At 46.2% G+C, this 20,644-nt stretch overlaps 1 protein-coding gene across 5 annotated transcripts in view; it reads right to left on the minus strand.

Moving 5' to 3' along the window:
• The window catches only part of PAXIP1 (PAX interacting protein 1), a 60,432-nt gene that overhangs the window by 17,177 nt on the left and 22,611 nt on the right, over window positions 1-20,644 (minus strand). For all 5 annotated transcript variants that reach the window (XM_044765677.2, XM_044765676.2, XM_044765678.2 and 2 more), the window contains 9 exons: window positions 18,457-19,092; window positions 11,817-12,498; window positions 11,231-11,325; window positions 7,490-7,585; window positions 6,391-6,528; window positions 5,646-5,767; window positions 5,016-5,200; window positions 3,904-3,947; window positions 1,160-1,230 (listed from right to left, as the gene is read on the minus strand). In XM_044765677.2, coding sequence (XP_044621612.2) covers window positions 1,160-1,230; window positions 3,904-3,947; window positions 5,016-5,200; window positions 5,646-5,767; window positions 6,391-6,528; window positions 7,490-7,585; window positions 11,231-11,325; window positions 11,817-12,498; window positions 18,457-19,092 — 2,069 coding nt within the window. The remainder of the gene's footprint in view (window positions 1-1,159; window positions 1,231-3,903; window positions 3,948-5,015; window positions 5,201-5,645; window positions 5,768-6,390; window positions 6,529-7,489; window positions 7,586-11,230; window positions 11,326-11,816; window positions 12,499-18,456; window positions 19,093-20,644) is intronic.

The raw sequence follows: 20,644 nt of genomic DNA on the forward strand, positions 1-20,644 counted from the left end.
TAACGTACGGTCAGGAGGGACACTGTCCTCTTGCTCATCAATCTCCTTCCCCTCCCAATTAAAACTGTTTTAAAAAGGCTTTAAAAAGAAGGCAATCACGGACGCTGGTCTTCTCCACCTCGCTGATCGGCTAGTTTACCAGTCCTTCCTAAGGCGGCTTGTCCTCACGTCGGCACGCGCATGGCATCCGCGAGAGGGAGCACCCGGCCCTCTCCCACCCCTCCCCGCCCACACCAGCGGGCACAGACGAGCTGCCTGACTCAAGCACACATCTTCCTAATCAGTCTTTGACGTTTCCTTGCATTTTTTTCAAATCTTATTTTTAGGTTATATTTAGTTGAGACAGTCTAGGTAAAAATTCTTTTTTTAAGTTTACTTATGGTAATTTTATGACAGTCTTAAAAAAATATAATCCCACATAAGATTTTACTAAAAAATGCGGTAATTTACAGGTTGTATGGCCGTAGGAACGGAAGGAGGAAAAGACGAGCAGCAAGGAAGAGGGAAGAGGAAGAAACTGGTAACGGCAAAAGACGACGTGAGCAGTTAACCTGCAGAATTTTCTAGAATTACGCAGAGAGAACAAAGCTCCCTTGCTTTGCTCCTGCATTTGCTGTGCCTTACTAACTAAATGATTGGCAGGACCTCCTCACTGACTAGTACTGGCCAACCACATCTCTACCCGGTGAGACTAGTCAAGTCTGCAGGCCCCAAGCCAAACGCGAGGTGCAGCATGTGGGCACACGTCCTTCCACAGGGTCTTGGTCCCATCCCATCCGGTTCATGGCGTTACCCTCCCCTGCTCCTCTGACTCAAAGCTGAGGACACTCACGCCTGCGCGCCTGGGGCTGGGGTTCCTGTCCCCCACCCATCCCAGCACAGGAGCTCATCTTTTACAGACTGGAGTTCTCATAAGGTTTTGCTTAAATAGAAAGATTTAACAGTTTTTTTAATAAAAGAGAAAAAAATGCTGGCCTATTCACCATTTATCTGCAGCAATAAAATGAGACATATTACAATACAGCTGTGAAGCAACAAGCAAATCCTTTTAAATCCTGTATACTGTGACAATTTTTAGAAACTTCCCCAATTGCCACCATTTTCTAAAACAGACTGTAAAAGATAACCCCCTACAGAAGAGTAAGGGGATTATTCATACCTGGCTCTTTTGGAAGAAGGCTGGCTATTAGTTACTTCATTCTGTTTCATTTTGGTAGGTAGTCTCACACCCTGTAATTAAAATATTATTTCCTTTAATCAAACTCCCAAGTAAGACAGTAGCTTCCAAGAGATTTATGTGTCAAACACCCAAACGATCTCCTCATATACGAGAACCGCACTCTCCACATCCAAACCCGCACCTGCCTAGGAAGACAAGCAGGACCCCAGTCAGGAGCAGAGGTGACTTTCCAGAGAACCTCGGCCACTTCCCAGCCTGCCTTCTTTAGTCACCAAGTCCTATCAGTTCTCTAAAATGTCTTCATCCTTTTCTCTCTTCACTTCAGTTACAGACGTCGTCCTCAACCTCAAACTTTTCAGAACAGTGTTCATTTCAAATATTTTGTCTGCATCCCAATTTTGAATTTGGAAAACATATTCAATGCAATAATATCCCCTAAAAAAAGACTATCCCTGAAACAAATTTCACCTATGAAGGTTCTCCAAAGATCTGACACGACAACCAGATCACAGCGCTGTTAAGAGCAAGACACGGTGTTGCAGGCCACAGGGTTTCCCAGGCCCGACACTCGTCTCCCTGGAGCAACTCGAGTGCCTGACCTGGGCGACAGCGAGCCACGTGGAGAGGAGAGAAGAAGGCACCCCTCCCCGAGGAGCAGCCGCATCCACGCCCACCTCTCCCCGCGAGGCGGCCCCATGTCCACTCCCCACTCGGCTGCGGCTCCCTGTCCACCCTCTTCACATCTTGAGCGCAGAGGTTTTTCCAAAGACATCCTGTTTATGTTAACTATTTGAAGCAACTACCTCTCGATTTTACTAGTTTATGTTAACTACAACTTAGATTTTCTGAATATTGCTACTATAACTAGACCACCAGAACATATATAAGCATATCTAGAGAAAACACTTGAACCTATTAGCCTCTTCAGATACGGAAACTCCAGCTTTACAGTAATCTGCAGGAGGGTTTAGACTTTTTCTACCACCGTTACAAGAGAACAACCGCTCAACTTCCATTGGCAACGACCACACTCACGTCTCCAAGTTACCATTCCTCAGCAGCAGTGCCAGAAACAGACAGTAGGATTAAAAAAGGCTTCCTGGTCACTAAGACTTTCAGCTGTCAGTTACTGGTACAGACATAAGAGGACTCGACATCCGGAGCCCCTAACACAACTGCAGAACCTAAGCCTTGTGGTTCAGGGCGGAAAATCTCTGATGATCACTTTCCGAGCTTGATCTTAAAACCCACCATAAAATGTCTTTCATCCAAATGAACTGGGAGACTGGGAGACTATTTGCTTTTGCTGATGTGTCAGAGCTGGTCATGTTTTATTAAAATCATAATTACTAGCTTAGGGGAAAAAATGCCTACACAACCACATGATCATCAGGAAGAAAACAGACAGCAGCCTCGAGGCTCCCTGAGAGGCTCCGGGTAACTGCGAGCAGCTTCCGGACCAGCAGTGGGAAATGAGCGCGTCACAGCACCAACAAGCAGACACAGACAGGTGTCACTTGACGATGCTGACAAGAACATTCTCCTCAGCCAGCTGTTTACATGACCACAAACCCTAAACGGCCTCTGTAGCTGACAGGGTGGGGTGAAAATCCAGAGCACAGGGCCTGGAAGTCCACTACCAAAAACGCAGGCTGACATAGAACGTGGATGTCAGCCTGAACCTCTGAATCGCACTATCAAGCAACACACAAAGGCTGCTTTTCTCACAGCGACCGCAGTTAAACAGTGACGATTCACAGCAGAGAAATTCTTCAGCAAGAAATGACTGAAATGGGGGCTGGCCCCGTGGCCGAGTGGTTAAGTTCGCGCACTCCGCAGCAGGCGGCCCAGTGTTTCGTTGGTTCGAATCCTGGGCGCGGACATAGCACTGCTCATCAAACCACGCTGAGGCAGCGTCCCACATGCCACAACTAGAAGAACCCACAACGAAGAATACACAACTATGTACCGGGGGGCTTTGGGGAGAAAAAGGAAAAAGTAAAATCTTTAAAAAATAAAAAAATAAAAAATAAAAAAAATAAAAAATAAATAAATAAATGATGGCTCAAGGCAAAAAAAAAAAAAAAAAAAAAAAAAGAAATGACTGAAATGGTAATGTGCAGAAACAGTGAGAAACACACGCTCTGCCCATCGTGCTGACAGAGGAGAAAGCTGAGGGCCCCTCACTCCGAAGGCAGCCCAAACCTGTCTCCCAACCAGCACCCACAGGCATTCACACTTCCAGAACGGCCCCTCCTGAGAGCACGCCATCAGAGACCTCAACCAGAGTGAGGGGACTCACGCTGGGACCTGAGGACACTGTGTCCTGTTACAGGAGCTCGGGCCCCATTCACTCCTCCTCGGAGCCTAGAGCGAGTATAGGTCCAGGGTTTGCAATGCCTGTTGCCATAGTCCTTGCCTCTCTAACCGTATGAGAACAAGCAGTCTTACCGCATTCTCTTCTCCAATTCTTTAAGCAATCACAAAGCTCTTTGAAGCAAATAATGCTCCTCATGAGTATAAATATGGATGACAGACCATATCATCAATTAAGAGAGAAAACAGACACAAGGCACACACTTCATGACAGGTGGGAGGACACAGCCTTTGTCTGTTGTTAAGTTGACAAATTACTAAAAGAATTTTAATTTACAAATACAAACATACCTACTGCATTTTTACAGTACAGCAATAGCCAAAGTAAGGTTATTAACTTGACGTACCATCAACAACTCTGCTGACACTTTCAGTGGAACTCTCCAAGCATCTAAAGAGAGAAAGACATTATTTTTACAAAGATACATTGTTTAAACAGAAAAGCCTGTTCATAAAAGCCCCCTCTGGGGCTGGTAATCCTAGACACATAGGTGGTTAGCTGATGACATTTCATAAAGATAAATGTAAGGACTACACTTCAGTTACACAAAAGTTCTCAGTGCCAGGTGAGGAGGAATCGCAGGCGGTTGCTGGAAGGCGCTGGTGGCTTGGTTCACGGTACCCCTCCTACAATGGCTAGCACCAAGGCAGCCAGCGCGCGGCACAGACACCGCGTCTGAAGCAAAGGCCCTGCCCGCTCGCCGTGCGTCAGCCAGCTCTGGGAACCACAGAGTCTGGCCTCTAACAAACCACCCATGCCGAGAGGTGGCCAACACGAAGGACCACAGGGCGCTGGGGATGGCTGAAGGGACTGCCTCGCTGCCCAGAGGGTGACCATGTGAGACACTCAGAGACGGAACGGGTTCCACGCAAAGGCAGACCCGCAGATGCATCACAGGGACGCAGACGCAGCGCAAGATGAAGAGCTGTCTCATGGTTAAAGCCGTCCGAAAACAGAACTTAACGGGCTTCTTTAAAAGAGAACATAGGAAAGCAGCGTGCTTTCCCAGACAGACCCAGGCATTCTGCGTCACTGAACGGAGCAGCAGCAGGCGTGCACACTCCTGCCTCTCGTCACGGCAACCCATCCAAGTACGACGAGGACAAAGAGGAAGAGACGTGGACTTGGACTTAAACCGGGAGGAAAGCAGGGGACGCTTCATGGGGAGGCCACACTCTGGGTAAATGATAACTGGCTTAAGAGACAAGACTGAAAAGGTTTCTGAGTTCCTTCCATCTCTAAAAGTCCATTTTAAAAAAGCAAATAGAACTATCAAACCAACAAAAGATTCTGGGCAGAGTGTGGGGAGAAGGAAGACAGAGTGTGGAGGGACCCAGGAAACGCGCCTAGAACTGACGAGAGCGCTAAGGCCGAGGCTGGCGGTGAGCGTGAGGAAGAGATGCGGGAGCGCGCCTGCCATTTCCTGAAGCAAAACGCAGAGCACCAGAGTCCACTCACCCAGGAGACCGAAAACCAGCTGCGGGGTGGGGGCGAACGGGTCGGCCAGGTTGAAGGCGGTGTAGCGACTGTACTGGACCTGCCTCAGCGCCTCGAAGTTCCCGAGAAGGATGTCGCCGAGCCACTGGGCGTTCACGCAGGGGATCCTCCACTCTTTGGCTTTTTCATACTTTAAACCAGCTGGTCTTTTTTTGTGGAGAAGAAAACACATTTATTAAATGTCAGAGTTGTCTGCTGTCCAAATTTCTATATATTTTCCCCAGAAGCCAATAAAGAACACCTCGTCATACTGGGACGGCAGGGCCACCGTAGCGAAGTTGACGCAATCGCAGGCTGAGAACCAAAGCATTCTTCAAGGCTCCTCCTGGGTTACAAGATCCTCTGCTAGTCCCACTTTTACCTTATTCCTGTCACCTAATTTAATGAATTCAAATTTCACTAGTTCACCTAATTTCATTCAAACGTTTTGTAGATATTCCTGCTAGCATTATCATGAATACCACTGCCATTCTTTCAACAGACTCTGATGTTCACACTCGAATTCCCACCACAAAACTGTGACATTAGGAAACACAGAATTGTTGAAACAGCCATACAATGTGTGTAAATTTAAGATTAAACACGGCTTACTCTTTACAGATGAGGACGGTGTTGCTGCGGCACAGGTAGCCCGTGTACTTGGCACCTGCCAGGTAAGCCATCAACTTGAGGTCGTCTCTGTCACTGTCGACAAATCCAGTCACAGAAATAATCTAAGGGAAAAAAGAGCAAATGAGGTCAAAATACAATGACTATTTAACCCCGTTAATACAACTCTCTCTTCTACATTTTAGTTGTTTTATACAGACATGTATATTTTCATCCTTTCTTCGGCAATAGAGGAGATATTTAGTAAAATCATTCCTAAGAATGTCAAGACCAGAATTTTGTTAATGGTAAAAACGGTACATGGTCATCATGGAGGGGGAGAAAAATGAACATGAGATACCAAATAAGGGAAAACCTTTCTGTCAACGTGACGTTGTTCAAATAATTTTAAGCAAGTTATTTTATTAAGCACATAAATATCAGTCAGTTCTTTACTCTACTTACTGATCCCAACTTTGAGATCATTTGAGAGCTACTGATAAAGTTCTGCCCAACTGTGACCACCTCTGATGCGAGACACCCAACTTATTTTAGGCTGTTAAACAGTGTCAAAGACTTCGGTGAATCATTTAAACGTCCAGTATGTGCGGGGAAGTGTGCCTGTTCCAGGGGCACAGGGCACTCATGAGCCGGGCCAGACGCCGGGGCGGGAGCCAGGAAGGGAGGGCAGCCGGCGTGTGGGGACCGCCGGAGGAGGACCACCCAGCAGACAAACGATGGGCCTCACGTGCTGGGAACACGGCTTTCCTCCTGGGGGGAACGCCACGGGAAAGTGGAGGGCGCGATGAGGAGGCACCATCTTCTTCCTCTTCAAGACGGCGTTTAACCAGTGCGCCGTGACACACCTCTTCCTCTCCCGTATTGCCTACCAAACAGAAATTACGGCTGTGTTGTTTTTGTTTTTTAACTGCACGATTAAATACAAAATTTTAAGTTGTATAACTACAATACCACCTTTATTGGAAGCCCTACAAAAATTTCATGACGTTTAGCACTCACTTTACTAGAGTAACAAACTACAAAGTGGAGCCAGTTGATTTTAACACAAGCCGAAAGTGTTACCATGTACACAGGAACAAGAGCCTGCGATGGGGGATAAAAGCAACAGACTCTAACAAACTTCAAAATAACTAATCACAAAATGAGATAACATTGATGATCATCAAAATTAAAATTCCCCCGTAAGAACAGAGGGCCCCACAGACCACAAGTTATGAAAAAATATAACTGCCCACCGAAAATCAACGAGTGTCACCTCACTAGTATTTCTACATTTTTTGCTGAAAAGTGGATTCAGTAAACGGCTATACTCTTTAAGGAGTTTCCTGGAGGTCACCTACCACACACACATTACCATTACTCTGTCTACAAATAAGAACATTTTCAAGAAAAGAGAAGAAACAAAACTTCAGGGGATAAGACAAGGTGGCCCAGAGGAGCAAGCTCACACCCTGCGGGCTGCGCAGAAGCTCTGTGAGGCACTCGTCCCGCCAGGCCCTTGCGTCCCGAGTCCCACAATGGGAGGAAAGCCTGCTTCCACCCACCCTTTATTTGCTGCTGCCTTGGATCTAAGGGGAAGGAGTGTCTATGCTTTCCTTAGCGCTACTTGGGGATTTCTCTTTCTCCTCCATTGCTCAAAGACATAAAAGCCTAGAGTCCAAAGGATGTCTATCCCACCGAAGATCAATGAAAATTAGTAAGAAGCAACTCTCCTATTTTCACAAGTAGAAAAAAGTCCTTTCAAAATACACAAATTACTAGAATCCTACAATGGCCCATAAACAGGGGCAGACTGATCCAGCCCCGGCTGAGGCCACGTGACTCACCTGTGCGTACATTCCACTGACTTGGCTCTCACAGAGAAGGTGTGTGCACCGACTGGAGAAGGCAGGGTCCACAGCACCGCCGTGCGCCTGGATGATCTAGACACACACGACAGCAAAGCATCACTGACTCTGAGCGCTCAGGAGAATGGAGCAGAATTGTAATTTCAAATAAGGCAGCAATTAAAAGAAACCATCATATATTTATGTAGTATATTTCCCCAAAGTATAAACGATATGTATCAGTTACATTTATGGACTTTTCCACCCAGCACCATAAAATGAAAACGAACTCTAACACTCATTTAATCTGAATTTCCAGAGGGAAAGAGAAGAAAAACGGAATGTTCTCTTTCCATGACAGGGTTTCTCAACCTGGCATTACTGACATTTCAGACCAGCTAATTCTGTGTTGTGGGGGGCTGCCCACCGCGTCAAATGATGTTGGTGGCACCCCTGCCCTCTACCCACTAGATGCCAACAGCATTCTCCCATTGTGACAACTAAAAACGTCTCCCGACACTGCCCATGTCCCCCGCAGGCAGAATCGCACTGGTAAGAGCCATTATTCTAAAAGGAAAACAACAGCACAGCAGATTGAGGCTAGCAAATCTGAAAAACTTACTTTTAAAAATAGATTCCACTTTTTGGGGTGAGGGAACTGATATGTGTCCTGACTGTGGTGGTTGCATGCCTACGTGGCATTAGTGGTATTTGCAAAATTCAAAAAAATGTGTTCCAAAAAAGGGAGAATTTTACTGTATGTTAAAAAAGATCTGCCTCACAAAATGGTTCTGCTTCACTTACTACTTTTTAAATTTAATTTTATGTTAATTATAGTGAGTCATAAACACAGTTTAATAAGGCATATGACAAAAACAGCAGTTTCCTCTCCCACTTGTTTTCCATCCCGGTGAAGCAACCACATTCAGTCTTTCACTAACTCCTCTGATAATTACTAACACACTCTAAGACATTTTATACTATGCCTTTGTTTTCCAGTTTCATATGTTATCTACCAACCTCCTACTACATAGGGCACATGGACACACACACACACTCTCCGAGAGCTCCTAATTGGGTTACATCACAATTCTTGTTTGAATCAGTCTTTGGGATTTAACACAGTGTAGCTCAGCCACTGGGATTAAGATGGCACACTGGACTAAAGTTCCTTTCTTGTACAAAATTTGTTTTCCCTGATGTTGACTGCTTTATTCCCCACCCTCCCGCCTATCTTTTTCTTAGTGTTCTACAAAACCTTCGCCATTTCATTCCCAAACCTTTCAAAGCAATGTCATGTGTTGGTTTAAAAACATCTCCACAAATCCTCTGACGCTCCTCCCTTTAAGAGTCGGAGCTTCAGTCCCCTCACCCTGAGTATGGACGAGACACAGAATACGGTGAAACTGACAGCGTGTGGCTTCCTCCCGGCTCTGCCTCGGGCCCCGCACCTGGGGGAAGCCGGTGCCACGTTGTGAGGATGCTCAAGCAGCCCTATGGAGAGGCCCCGTGGGGAGAAGCTGAGGCCTCCTGCCAACAGCCGTGAAGAGCGCCATACTGAAGTGGCTCCTGCAGCCCAGTCAGCTCTTTACACGAGGAAGCCCCAGCGCCATCCTGACTGCAACCTCATGAGAGTGCCTGGGCCTCAGCCACCCTGCTAAGTCACTTCAGGATTTCCAGCCCACAGTGAGACTGTCAGATGATGCCTGGTGTTTTACACGAGGAAGCCCCAGCGCCATCCTGACTGCAACCTCATGAGAGTGCCTGGGCCTCAGCCACCCTACTAAGTCACTTCAAGATTTCCAGCCCACAGTGAGACTGTCAGATGATGCCTGGTTCTGGGGGCCTCTTACACAACGATAGGAAACGAATCTAGTCCATCGGTACACTAGAGCGTATCCAGTAATCTACTAATGTCATTTTTAACTTGCGTGTCCCTCCTGGAACTCTGTCTTCCTGTCCTAACTTTGGCCGGTCAACCTCTAGTCCTATTTTCAAGTGTATCTGGCATTTCGCTTTGCCTTCAACCTAAGAATTCCCTTCCATCTCTGTGTCAGAGCCCCCACTCTTGACTCCTACATCTTCCTCTTTGCTGGTCCAGTGGCTTCCTAAGAATGAGCACATGGGCCGTACATGTTTTGACTGTGGAACCCTGAAAATATCTATTCCAAGTCTTATCTGATTGACAGACTAGACACATTATCTAGGTTGGGAATTACTTCCCTCAGAATCGTGAAGACCTTGCTTGACAGTCTTCTAGCTCCACGTCTGAGACGCCAACACTCCCCGTTCCTGACCTGTGACCCTCCTCCTTGCTACCGAGCTTCAACCAGCTCTCTCACACGTTCTGAACTTTCACGACTGCCATAACCATGCTTTTCATTCCTTTCAATCCAGGGACGCATGTGCTTCAGTTGTAAGCTATTTTCTTTACTAATTTTCTTGCCTTCATTTCCTCTGGTCTTCAACTTCTATTTTTTAATGACAGACCCGCTGGACTAATGCTATAACTTAAAAAAACACAATCAAAATCACTTTAAATTTCTGCTGCTGTAATTGTGAAGCAGGCCCCTCACTCTCCGTCCTCCAGCCACTGCCCTAGCTCAGGTTATTGGCATCTCCCAACTGGCTTACAACCTAGTCATTTCCCTGCTCTCTCTTAATTCAACATTTCGTGATTTAAGATGTACAGCTCCCCCGTTCCATATGCTTTAAAGACTTTGGGGAGAAAACTCCAATGTCCATAACATGGCATATAAATGAGCTCTTAGAAGACACAGCCTGGCCTTTCCCCGCCCCCCTACCTCCTGGACCCCCAAGGATGTGTGTCTTCCCTCTGCCCCCAGCCCTTTCTGCAACCATATGTCTTTGCCTATGCTGCTCTCTACCTGGGACACCTTCCCCTAACTTTTACTCCCACTTGTCCTTTAAGATGGAGTTCAGAAGATCTTCCTTCACACACCCACCTCCGCCAACCCAACGGGTTAATGTCTTTTCTCAGGGCTCTCCCTGCACCTATTTCCTGCCTCATCATTATCTGTGCATGTGGCTCTTTCTCCAACTGGTTCACAGGTTTCTCAGTCTCATTTATCCATCGATATTCCTCAGGTCTTCCAGCACGCCTGGCACACAAGCAGGGTTTAAACACCAGCGACGCTCACAAGGAAGCACACTCAAGATGCATTCAACGCGCATGTAAACTCATTAAAAACAAAAATTGACTCAGTTTTGATTGGGACATTATAAGAAAAAGTGTTTACATTTTCTTTAAGGGCCATCATGCAAAATAATAAATGAATAAACGGACTACAGTTCCCCAAGTGAACTAGAAGACACTGAGGCCCCTTCCAACCTGGAGAGTCCCTAATTTCTAACACTCGCCTCTGGAGAGACAGAGGTGATAAAGCAGTCAGGTCGATGGTCCCTATCCTAGGTCACCAAAAACCTGAACTTACTCCCACACTCCCAGTTATATACAAATAATTCGTGTCCCTCAGAATCTCAGAGCTGAAAAGAACCTTAAGAATGATAAACAATTTTCCCCTTACAGCTTAGAAAACTAAAGCCCAGAAAAATGATGTGACTCGGTCACAGAGAAAGTGTCAATAAAGATGCCCACATACATTCAGAACACACAGATCTGTATCTCAGTGGAGGCAGCCAAATGAACAAAGCCAAGTCTACGTTCAGAAAGGAAAATCTTCAAATGCAAAAGTTTTCTTCTTCCAGGCACAACCTCACCCTTTTCCAGGTGGCCAGCAGCTGCTTATCAGACATCTGCTCTGGATAATCCGCGATTGCAAACACACATCCCAGTAAGAAGCCTTCTTCTGGAACTAGAATAGAATTATACAAGGAAAAGAAAATTAAAACCCCATGAATATGTGCACACAAAAAATAACACAGCTCATTTTGCTGAGTTCAATCTGAATTTATGAACTTAATCACTCCTGACCATGACGTTCCAGCAGCAGTCTGAGTACATCTGGGATAGTGCGAGACATACTGGCTTGACTGTCTATATAAAATGATTAAAAAGTGAAACCGACAGTTTCTGCCTGGGCACTGAGCACTGGGTGTTGGTCCTTGTGGCAGACCAACATTCTCTGGACACCAGCGTTCACTTCAGGGCACGGTGTCCCATGTACCAAAGAACATGTGACTATTCATTATTCTAATTACATCCTTGTTAGGTAGGAGATGCACGTTTCCTAAGTTGTGAGAATTAGTTTGACATGAATTCTTACCCTACCCTCAAACACTCTCAAAGCGTTTATGTAAGTACAAGATGTTTAGGAGAGAGAAAGAAAAAATCCACGTTACTAACTCTCCACTGCTGGGTCGTGTCCAAAAAGCTGGTGCTGCGGCAGTGGCGGCTGCGGGTGCGGGGGCTGCGCGGGCGCAGCTGGATGCTGCAGCCCAGGCGTCTGACTCAGATGCTGCGCCGTCTGAGTTTGCATGTGCTGCTGCTGCTGCTGCTGCTGGTGCAGACGCTGCTGCTGCTGGAGAAGGCTGTGCTGCTGCTGCAGCAGGCTGTGCTGCTGCTGCTGTAACTGTGCGAGTTGTTGCTGCTGCAGCTGCTGTTGCTGCAGCTGATGCAACTGTTGCTGCAGGGCATGCTGCTGCTGCAGGGGCTGGAGCTGCTGCTGAGGACGGTGCAGCTGCTGCTGAGCATGCAGCTGCTGCTGCGGAAACGGCAGCTGCTGCTGTGGGAACTGATGCTGATGGACTTGCTGCTGCTGTGGGAATGGATGCGACTGCTGCTGGGGGTAAGGCTGCTGAGAAATCTGCGGCGGCTGCTGCTGCTGGAGCTGCATGATCTGCTGGGGTGGAAGGTGCAGAACTGGGTGCTGCTGTGTCTGGGGCGGATGCTGCTGTTGTGGCAGATGTGGCTCTGGCGTCACTTTCACTTGGCCGAACAAGACTGCACTGGCATTTGCATGGCCCTGCTGGCTGTGATTCACCTGCTGTTCTAAATTTTTTGTAGGTGCTGAAAGGGACTGTAAGATCTAGAAAATGAAAATTAGGTAAAGTCAATACCAATGGTTACTAAAATGTACTAATATTCTCTTAAGAGAATAATAGTATGTCCTACCTGTTTAATATTCAACTGAATGAGAAGCATCAAACAATTGGAAGCTTCAAAAACAATACTGCATTCTTTTTGGTATTCATTAAGCACGAACTTTAATAAAGCAAATATATATTTTGAGACCACCAAAATTTGAAACTGAATAAGGAAAATAGAATAAGCTAATGAATTAAAGTTGACAAACATAAACACTCATATGGCTGATGTGTTTTATAGAACGCAGAGTGACAAGGCAGCAAAAAAAAAAAGAAGTGTTCTGTCCTATGTACTTCTCGGGCTGTGGGCGCCAGAGGCTGTGCTCCACCTGCAATGTTCTGCCGTGCGCAGGGCCTCTCTGGTGCCCCTCCCCGTCCTGTCCTCTCCACAGACCTTCTCCTAAGTGAGGGATGCTCCAGGAATGACAGGCAGGGAGGGCACCCAGCAGCCTGAGCCAAGCCCCCGTTCTACAGATGCCATTTCCTGACAAAGAAAGGGGTCCAGGGAGAGGTGAGCACCAAGAGCACCTGCAAGTGAAAGCACTGGACCAAGCTGCCCCAGACAGCAGCCAGCCCCATGAGAGCCACCAGCCTCTGCTCCTCTGCACGCCCTGCGCTGTGTCCTGGCACACTCCATACATGAGGGACAGAGAAGACACCAACCATGGGTTTCTTCAACACTCTCCCAAGGGAGAAAACATCAGTACAGCTGGTAAATCAGCCTTCCTCAAAAATGACTTGGAGCTCTTTAGATGGAACAAAAATGTCTCAGGCTAGAGGAAAGCCTACTGGCCAGACTATTTCCCTTCTAGTTCATTCTGCTTCACAAGGATGGAAGTAAACTGAGAGCTTTGTATAAGCTGAGGGGTGGGAGGGGACAGGACAAGGGATTAAGAGGTACCACCAAGTCGAGCATCAGATTGCAAGCTGCTTTATTAGCTTACACAGGGCTGAACCAAACGAAACATGTTATACAATGAATTTTTCCAAAATGCTCAAATGACAAAAATTGGAAGCCAACTTCCTATGGTCTTGGGAACCCGTAACAGTGAAATGGATTTTACTAAAACTCAGTCAATACGACTTAACCCTATTAAAAGCATACTTGTCATTTAAATAAAACTCTAAAATTTAATTTTAACATAAACCAGAGTTATATGAAAATCTCAAATATGTTTTTAACATGTATCTCCCACTTAGTCTCCAAAACATAAAGGTTATATAATTCGCTAGGGGTAACAGACTTTGGATTTAGTGATGAAATGAGTTGAAAATTGAAGTCAGTCAAACTCAAGAGCTTGGGTACACCAGTCTTTGACATCTTCTTATAGATAAGACACCTCTATAAGCAGATTCAACAACTCCTCAGTTGAGCTCTAAGCAAAAAGAAATTTTTTTAACCAATTTTTAAATCATAAAGTAACTGTTTCTTCTCTATGCTTAAAAGTACTAAAAAGTACCCAGGAAAGTGGAAGGGGAAATTCACCCCTCCACACACGATGCCCAAGTAGCAGAACAGCATTTGGGATGCTGACATGCCCAGAAAAAAGCAGGGGGAGGGGAGGAGGACACCTGCTGGTGGGTATGTCCGTCAGCCATGGGCCCACACACATGAAACTCGTGCGAACAGTGCCTGCCTCTGGAAAGAAACCAGAGTTAGGGGTGGGGCGGAGTTTAACATCACTTCATAGCCTTCAGTATCACGGAATCTTTTTATTTCATACATATATTATTTTTTGACCCTGAGGAGTAAACAACCCACGTAAATTTGATGGGCAATAAGGTAATAAATACCCGTCTGCCATAACGAACAGGGCTGAGCCAGCTGTTTGCCACGAGCTGCTCCCGTTGCACCCCCAGCCCAGATCAAAGGGGAGGTCTGGAAAGTGTGAAGGACCTTCACACACAAGGGGAGTTTATGTTAGGAGGGCCAGTGGGAACGCCTGAGGCCAGAGGGTGTTCCTCGCAACTCTCATTGCTCTGAGTTGCCAGGAGGACTCACTGGGTTTGCCTTCTTTATGGGTGACCACAACTGGAGGGGCTGAGGGAGGCCAGGGTGTGACAGGAGGGCCACTTGGAGCAGATGAAGATTCAAGATCAGAGCCCCAGCCAGGAATGAAAATGGACCTTGGCCTAGAAAGTCATGCACCTGGCAGGCCAGTGCGGGTCTGAAGGCACAGGTCTAGCTGGGGAGCAGGCACCTTGGAGGACCAGCCATTGAGATGCCTCTTAAAACAGCTTCTGTACTCATCAGATGGCTTTTTCAACCCTCTGAACTGCCTCAGGTTGAAAACATACGTTAGTCCTGAAGAATCAAGAAAAACATTCTTAATTACTTGATCACATAATTTGCCATACTGCAAACAACAATTTTTTCTTTTTCTTTTTTTTTTTTATAAGATTGGCCCTGAGCTAACATCTGTGCCAATCTTCCTCCACTTTGCATGTGAGATGCCACCACAGCATGGCCCAATGAGCAGTGCATAGGTCCACGCCCAGGATCTGAACCCGCAAACCCTGGCACGCCAAAGTAGAGCACAGGAACCCAACCACTACACCACCGGGCCAGCCCACAAACAATTTTTCCTGAATGTCAAGTGTGAATTTTTCCTTTGTGGCTGTCACAGCCCTTATTTAAATTACTTAACAATGAGTGCCACAATATACAAAGCATTGATACACACTACATGGCTCCTAACCACTAACAGTCTACGATTCAAACAGGATTTTGATGGCTAGCTATGTTTCCCCAAACCCCTAAGCTAATTTTAGACTCAATTTGTCTCATAGTCTTAACATTTCAAAAATTCATTTTCTTCACATCTAGCAGCAAAATGTCCTAATGTTCTTACATTGCTGGAAAACTGAGAAAATCTCTTCACCACTGTTCCCGTTAGTGATCAGATCCATTCTCTCACTAGAGCTGGATGGAGCCTTCCCAGTTTCCACCTCTAGAGCCCACAGCTGAGTGGATCAAGTTCGTCTTCTAAGGATGTCTTACCTGCAGGACAATTTCAAAAGCAGAGATGTGCCCAAACTCCCGGGGGTAGTCACTTATTTCCATTGCAAATGAGAATATTTTATCTTTATATCCAAATACAGTCACGCGTCACTTAACGCCAGGGACATGTTCTGAGAAAAGCATCGTCAGACGATGTGGTCCGTGTGAGAACACCACAGTGTGCACTTGCACAAAGCCAGGTGGTACAGCCTGCTACACACCTAGGCTCTACGGTACTAATCTTACGGGACCACCATCGTATATGCGCTCCATCATTGACCAAAACATCATTAAGCAGCACATGACAGTACTAACTTAGGAAATGGGATTTAAGCCAATACCCACTGTATTTGAAAAATATAGAATGTATAGAAATGACCAGTAATTGATCAACAGTACTTTCTACACTGCCAATACATAAAGAGCAAAGAACATTGCCATTCTATTTTAATGGATGACATCCATTCATAATTCCTCAACTAAACAAAGGAAGAAAACAGCATTTCTTGAGCTGCCAGAGTCTTTGCATGTTAGTTCATTCCACTCTCACATCAACCCTGTGAGACCCATCTCAGTGGACGCCTCACACCTCCCCTGCCAGCCAGACAAGGCCACCCGGATGCTCCAGGTCCCCGCCCAGAACTGGCTCACCTCCCAGCCTCCCCACCTCAGTGACACCACCTCTAATTTCTAATTTCTTCCCCAATCTTTACCTCCAGCCTGTCATCCTGACTCTTCTTTCCCACCCTCCCTAAGTCCTCTGGCTTCCAGCAGGACTTCGTGACCATTACCTCTGCTGTCCCCTACAGCCCACTGCTGTGCTGGGACTTCGCTTTGTGGCTTTTCCACTCACTGCCCTTTCTGGGTGCTGAGGTCCATGGACCCCCAAGCACTGAGGTTCTGTGACTCCACGTGAGCATGGACACCATCTGGACACACCTGGCCTGCTGGTCTTTCACCACCTCATCTCAGAGACCTCTTCCCCGTTCCCAGTCACCCTTCAGACCGTAGTGCGTGACAAACTCAAATTTACCTCCAGGGCCCGGCAGGCAGTAACAAGTGCAATGAGACAGAGGGAATGCCGACGGGGTGTGGGAATCGAGCACACAGAAGGAGCTGCATTTCAAAGGAGGCAACTGCTGCTCAACCACGAAGAACTGTCACCATTCAGACTTTAGAATATCTGCTCAGGGTTTTACTACAGCATCCACTTCTCAAGATAGGCCAGAAACCCCATTTTTATGGAGAATCTCAAGATTTTGGCAAATAAATCTAACCTAAAAAAATTATCTGGATCAAACTAAAGGCGTCAGGCAGAATGTGACCTCTGAGTTACTGGGGTGCAAACTTGCTCCCCGTCTCTCCTCACCCGGAACCACTGCACCTCCAGGACTGCTCCGCCTGTGCACGCGCCTCCTCCGACCACCTCGCTTTTCCTTCCAGGACGTCCACTCCATTGAGACTAGTCTCCATTGCCCCGGCCCCGTCACCCTCCTGGCTGGGTTAGATTCCACTTTAGTGGCTCTTGCTAATACACTAAGCTTTGGTCACCAACCTAGACTGGGTCCTAACAGGTCCAGAAATACTGTCTTCCCAGAATCTCTGTACCAACTATTTCAAAATCTCCATCCTCCTCAAATCCCTGATGACCTTCCCTCTCATCTCTGACACTCTACCCATCTTGCCTCACTCTCTCTCAATTTTCTTCTGCTGTCTAAAGGATGTGTTTCCTTCTCCCTTACTCTGGATACCAACCCCCTCCAGCGTCTCAAGAACCTTGACTATCAATTATTCACCGCTTAACCCAAGGGAGGGAGGGAAGGAAGAACATTTTTTATGCATCTCTAACCAATAAGGACTTTTCAAAACCACTAACATTATGATACTCAACTGTGATACTGTTATTTCTAACAAGAAATATGCATTTGGTTACCCCTACTAGCCCCCCGCCAGTGGCTTCCTTGGGAGAAAGTGTGTGCTCCTCACCTTTAGGACGAGGCCTCTTCAGTCCCTCCTAGCACCCACCCACGCACCTCACTAAGTTCAATCTTACTGGCTGGCTTTCTTAGAGCACAGCACATTCATGCCTACTTTTGAGTCTTCACAGTTGCTGTTCCTTTCACCTGGAACTCTCTCCCTCAGTTGTTCCCATGGCTTCCTTGTCACTCACCCCTGACTTAAGCCACCATGAGGCCCTCCCTGACCATGGAACCTACAAGAACCTCTTCCCCCAACTGCTATCACATGACCCCTTCTTACTGTCTTCAAAACACCTGTACCCGTCACAAGCCCTTCTGTTCACATTTGTCTGCTCACTACCTCTCCAACTAAGACAACAGTAGGGGACTGACTGCTCTCATTTATCATTGTGTCTCCAGTGCCCACAAAAATGAAAACAGTGGTCAATGTACCACAACTACCTTCTTTCTGTCTTAAATAGAAAAACATCTACTAAAACTTTTAAGGTCCGTTCTGTATCAACAAGCTCCGATCGTAAAACCGCAAATTGAAATTAAGGCTTCTTCACATTAATTTGTGTTATGCTATCATCTACCATGAACTTCATTAGAAACAAATAAGGAAAAGCTGGTAAACTTCAATCTTCTCTTGATGCCCCTGCTAATTTTAAACAAAGAGGGGGAAACTTCTTTAATTAGGGAGAGCGCTCCATCACTGGTATCCTGGTTCTACTGGGCAGTGTGAGGTCTTCAACCTCAATGCATGCTGCCACCCTTTTATGACAGAATTTGTGACACATATAAAAGACTGTAAAACAAGTTCTCACACAAGTAAATACTGCTTGTAAGTGAACTGTTCTGAAGAATCAGAAAACAATAAACTGTACTGAAATAGACTGGAAAATCCAATACCTAAATGTTTGTTTTCAACAGTGACTTACATGTGCTGCGTTGGACGGTCGGTTAATCTGCTGAATGTCAGCATTATTAGTAATGTTTCTTAATGTCCGCGCGGCTGGACTCCAAGCAGCTATCATTTCTGATCTCTCGGAATTTTGGAGATTTTGTCCCGAAGCCATTAAGTGACCCCGGACCTCAGGCGGTAAGATGCTGCCTGGGACCGGCGGCACATTGGCACACAAGTTAATCAAGCCGGGCTCCTTCCCGGGCGGCAGTCTGCGCTTTGCTGCAGCTAACTGTGGGACCTCAGCTGGGGTCCAGTTTAGATTTCTCTCCTGCTTTTCAGGTGATGAGTCTGAAGAATCATCAAACATCAGTTCCCCTTTAGATTTCTCGGCGTTCGACTTGGGTGAAAATTGCTGCTCGCCTGAAGGAGAGCCTTCTTGAGAACTGGCAGGGCTCGACTTTTCATCTGTACTGCCCTCATTTGGGGAATCTTGTTCCTCATTTTCTACCTCTTCCTCCTCCTCTTCTTCCTCTTCCTCCTCTTCATAAATAATTAGACGAGGATGATAAAATGCTTCATCTTTTTTGGTTTTCTCCGATATGCAATCCAGGACCCAGTCGGGAGTCACAATTTTAATACTTGATCTCTTTAAAGCACACTCGTATTTCTCCTACAAGTAAAGCACAAACACACACAGAAACAAAGCTGTGAGTTTTATCAGCTTCCTAGAATTGTGCATCATACAAAGAACTCTGGGAGAGGGGTACAACGGAAACATTCAGCACCCACTACTGCCATCTGACACACAGGGAAAGCTTACGCTCCTTTAGATGGATGCTCTTACACCTGCAATAGTAGCCTTAAAAGATTTTGCTTAAATGAACTATTATAAATGATATTTTAGATACAAAAGTAGGGCCAGGAATCCTATGGAAAACTCTATGAATGAAATGAGTAACTGCCACCTAATCTAGTTTTTGTTTGTTGACAATGTGTACAGAGCTCTAATTGTGGGTCCGGGCACCTTTAGGACATCAGAGACAGTCACCAGGGGGCTGACCACTCATGGGAATGCCTTCTTAACCAGTTATCTGGGGTTTATCGAGCTCCTTCCACATGAGACACAACGGATGCAACCAGTCTCTGACCTAATAAGGTTCACAACTTAGTTCTGAAGAGAAATTAAATAGGCAGTGAGAATACAATATAAACGAGCACTAAGTGACAGGGGCATGTGGGCAGAAAAGGTTCTACCAGTGAGTTCAACACGCAGGGACGCCCACCTACAGGTGAGGTCCGGCTGGGTGTGAGCGGTGACGACTGGAGGGCACACCAGAAAAGGCACACTTGGAGCAGCGGGCCAGGAGTGCTGACAGGCAGGGGGCTCTCCAACTGGTAAGGGCGGAAAGAGGAATGTGCCAAAGAAAAAAGGAAATAATGGAAAACTTCAAATAAGGGTAATACGATAAACTAGCTTTAGAATGAATAAGTTTGGAAATACGGTTCAGTTAACTCCTAGAATCTCCCCCATCTGCTTCTCAAACCCCGGAGGACAGCGATTCTCTACAAACATGTCTCGGGGCCACACTACAAGCCCCATCCCATCGTGGAGACGGAGGCGGTGCGTGCTTGGCCGGAGAAGCTGCACCGGCGGCAGCAGAACCGAGGATGCTCGGCCATCAGCCTCTGTGGAGGACCTGGTGCTGAGCCCGGACACAACACAAAGCTGGAACCCCTCTCCTGGGAAAGAGGAAAGCCCACACTAGAGAAGGGATTTAACTGTGTGTTACTTCTGAGGATGTTCAAGCTTAAACCTATTTAAAACACAAGTAAAACTCAGTCATGGGCAAACACATGAATAAAAAGCAAAGCAAAAGAAAAATGAATGTGATCATAACCACACTGATTACATTTTTAGTGTACAGTTTTAATTGTTTTTGTTATAAATATATATGTACATATATTAAAAGCTGAAGGGAGGAAGCATATTGTCACAGTGTACAAATACTTCATAATGTGCTGTTTTCCACTTAATATATCGTGAACAATCTCCGACGTCAATATGTACACTTTTATGCAGGCACTTTTGCTTTTAACTTCTTTAATGTAATTTTCTACAATACTCCAAAGTAGAGTCGTGAAATAAATCCCTCCACCTATCACCCAGCTTCAATAACTGGCAACTTCTTGAAATCGTGCTTCATCTATCTCTTCCACGACTT

This window comes from Equus asinus, chromosome 1 (genome assembly GCF_041296235.1).
Source record: "Equus asinus isolate D_3611 breed Donkey chromosome 1, EquAss-T2T_v2, whole genome shotgun sequence".
Lineage (NCBI taxonomy): Eukaryota > Metazoa > Chordata > Mammalia > Perissodactyla > Equidae > Equus > Equus asinus.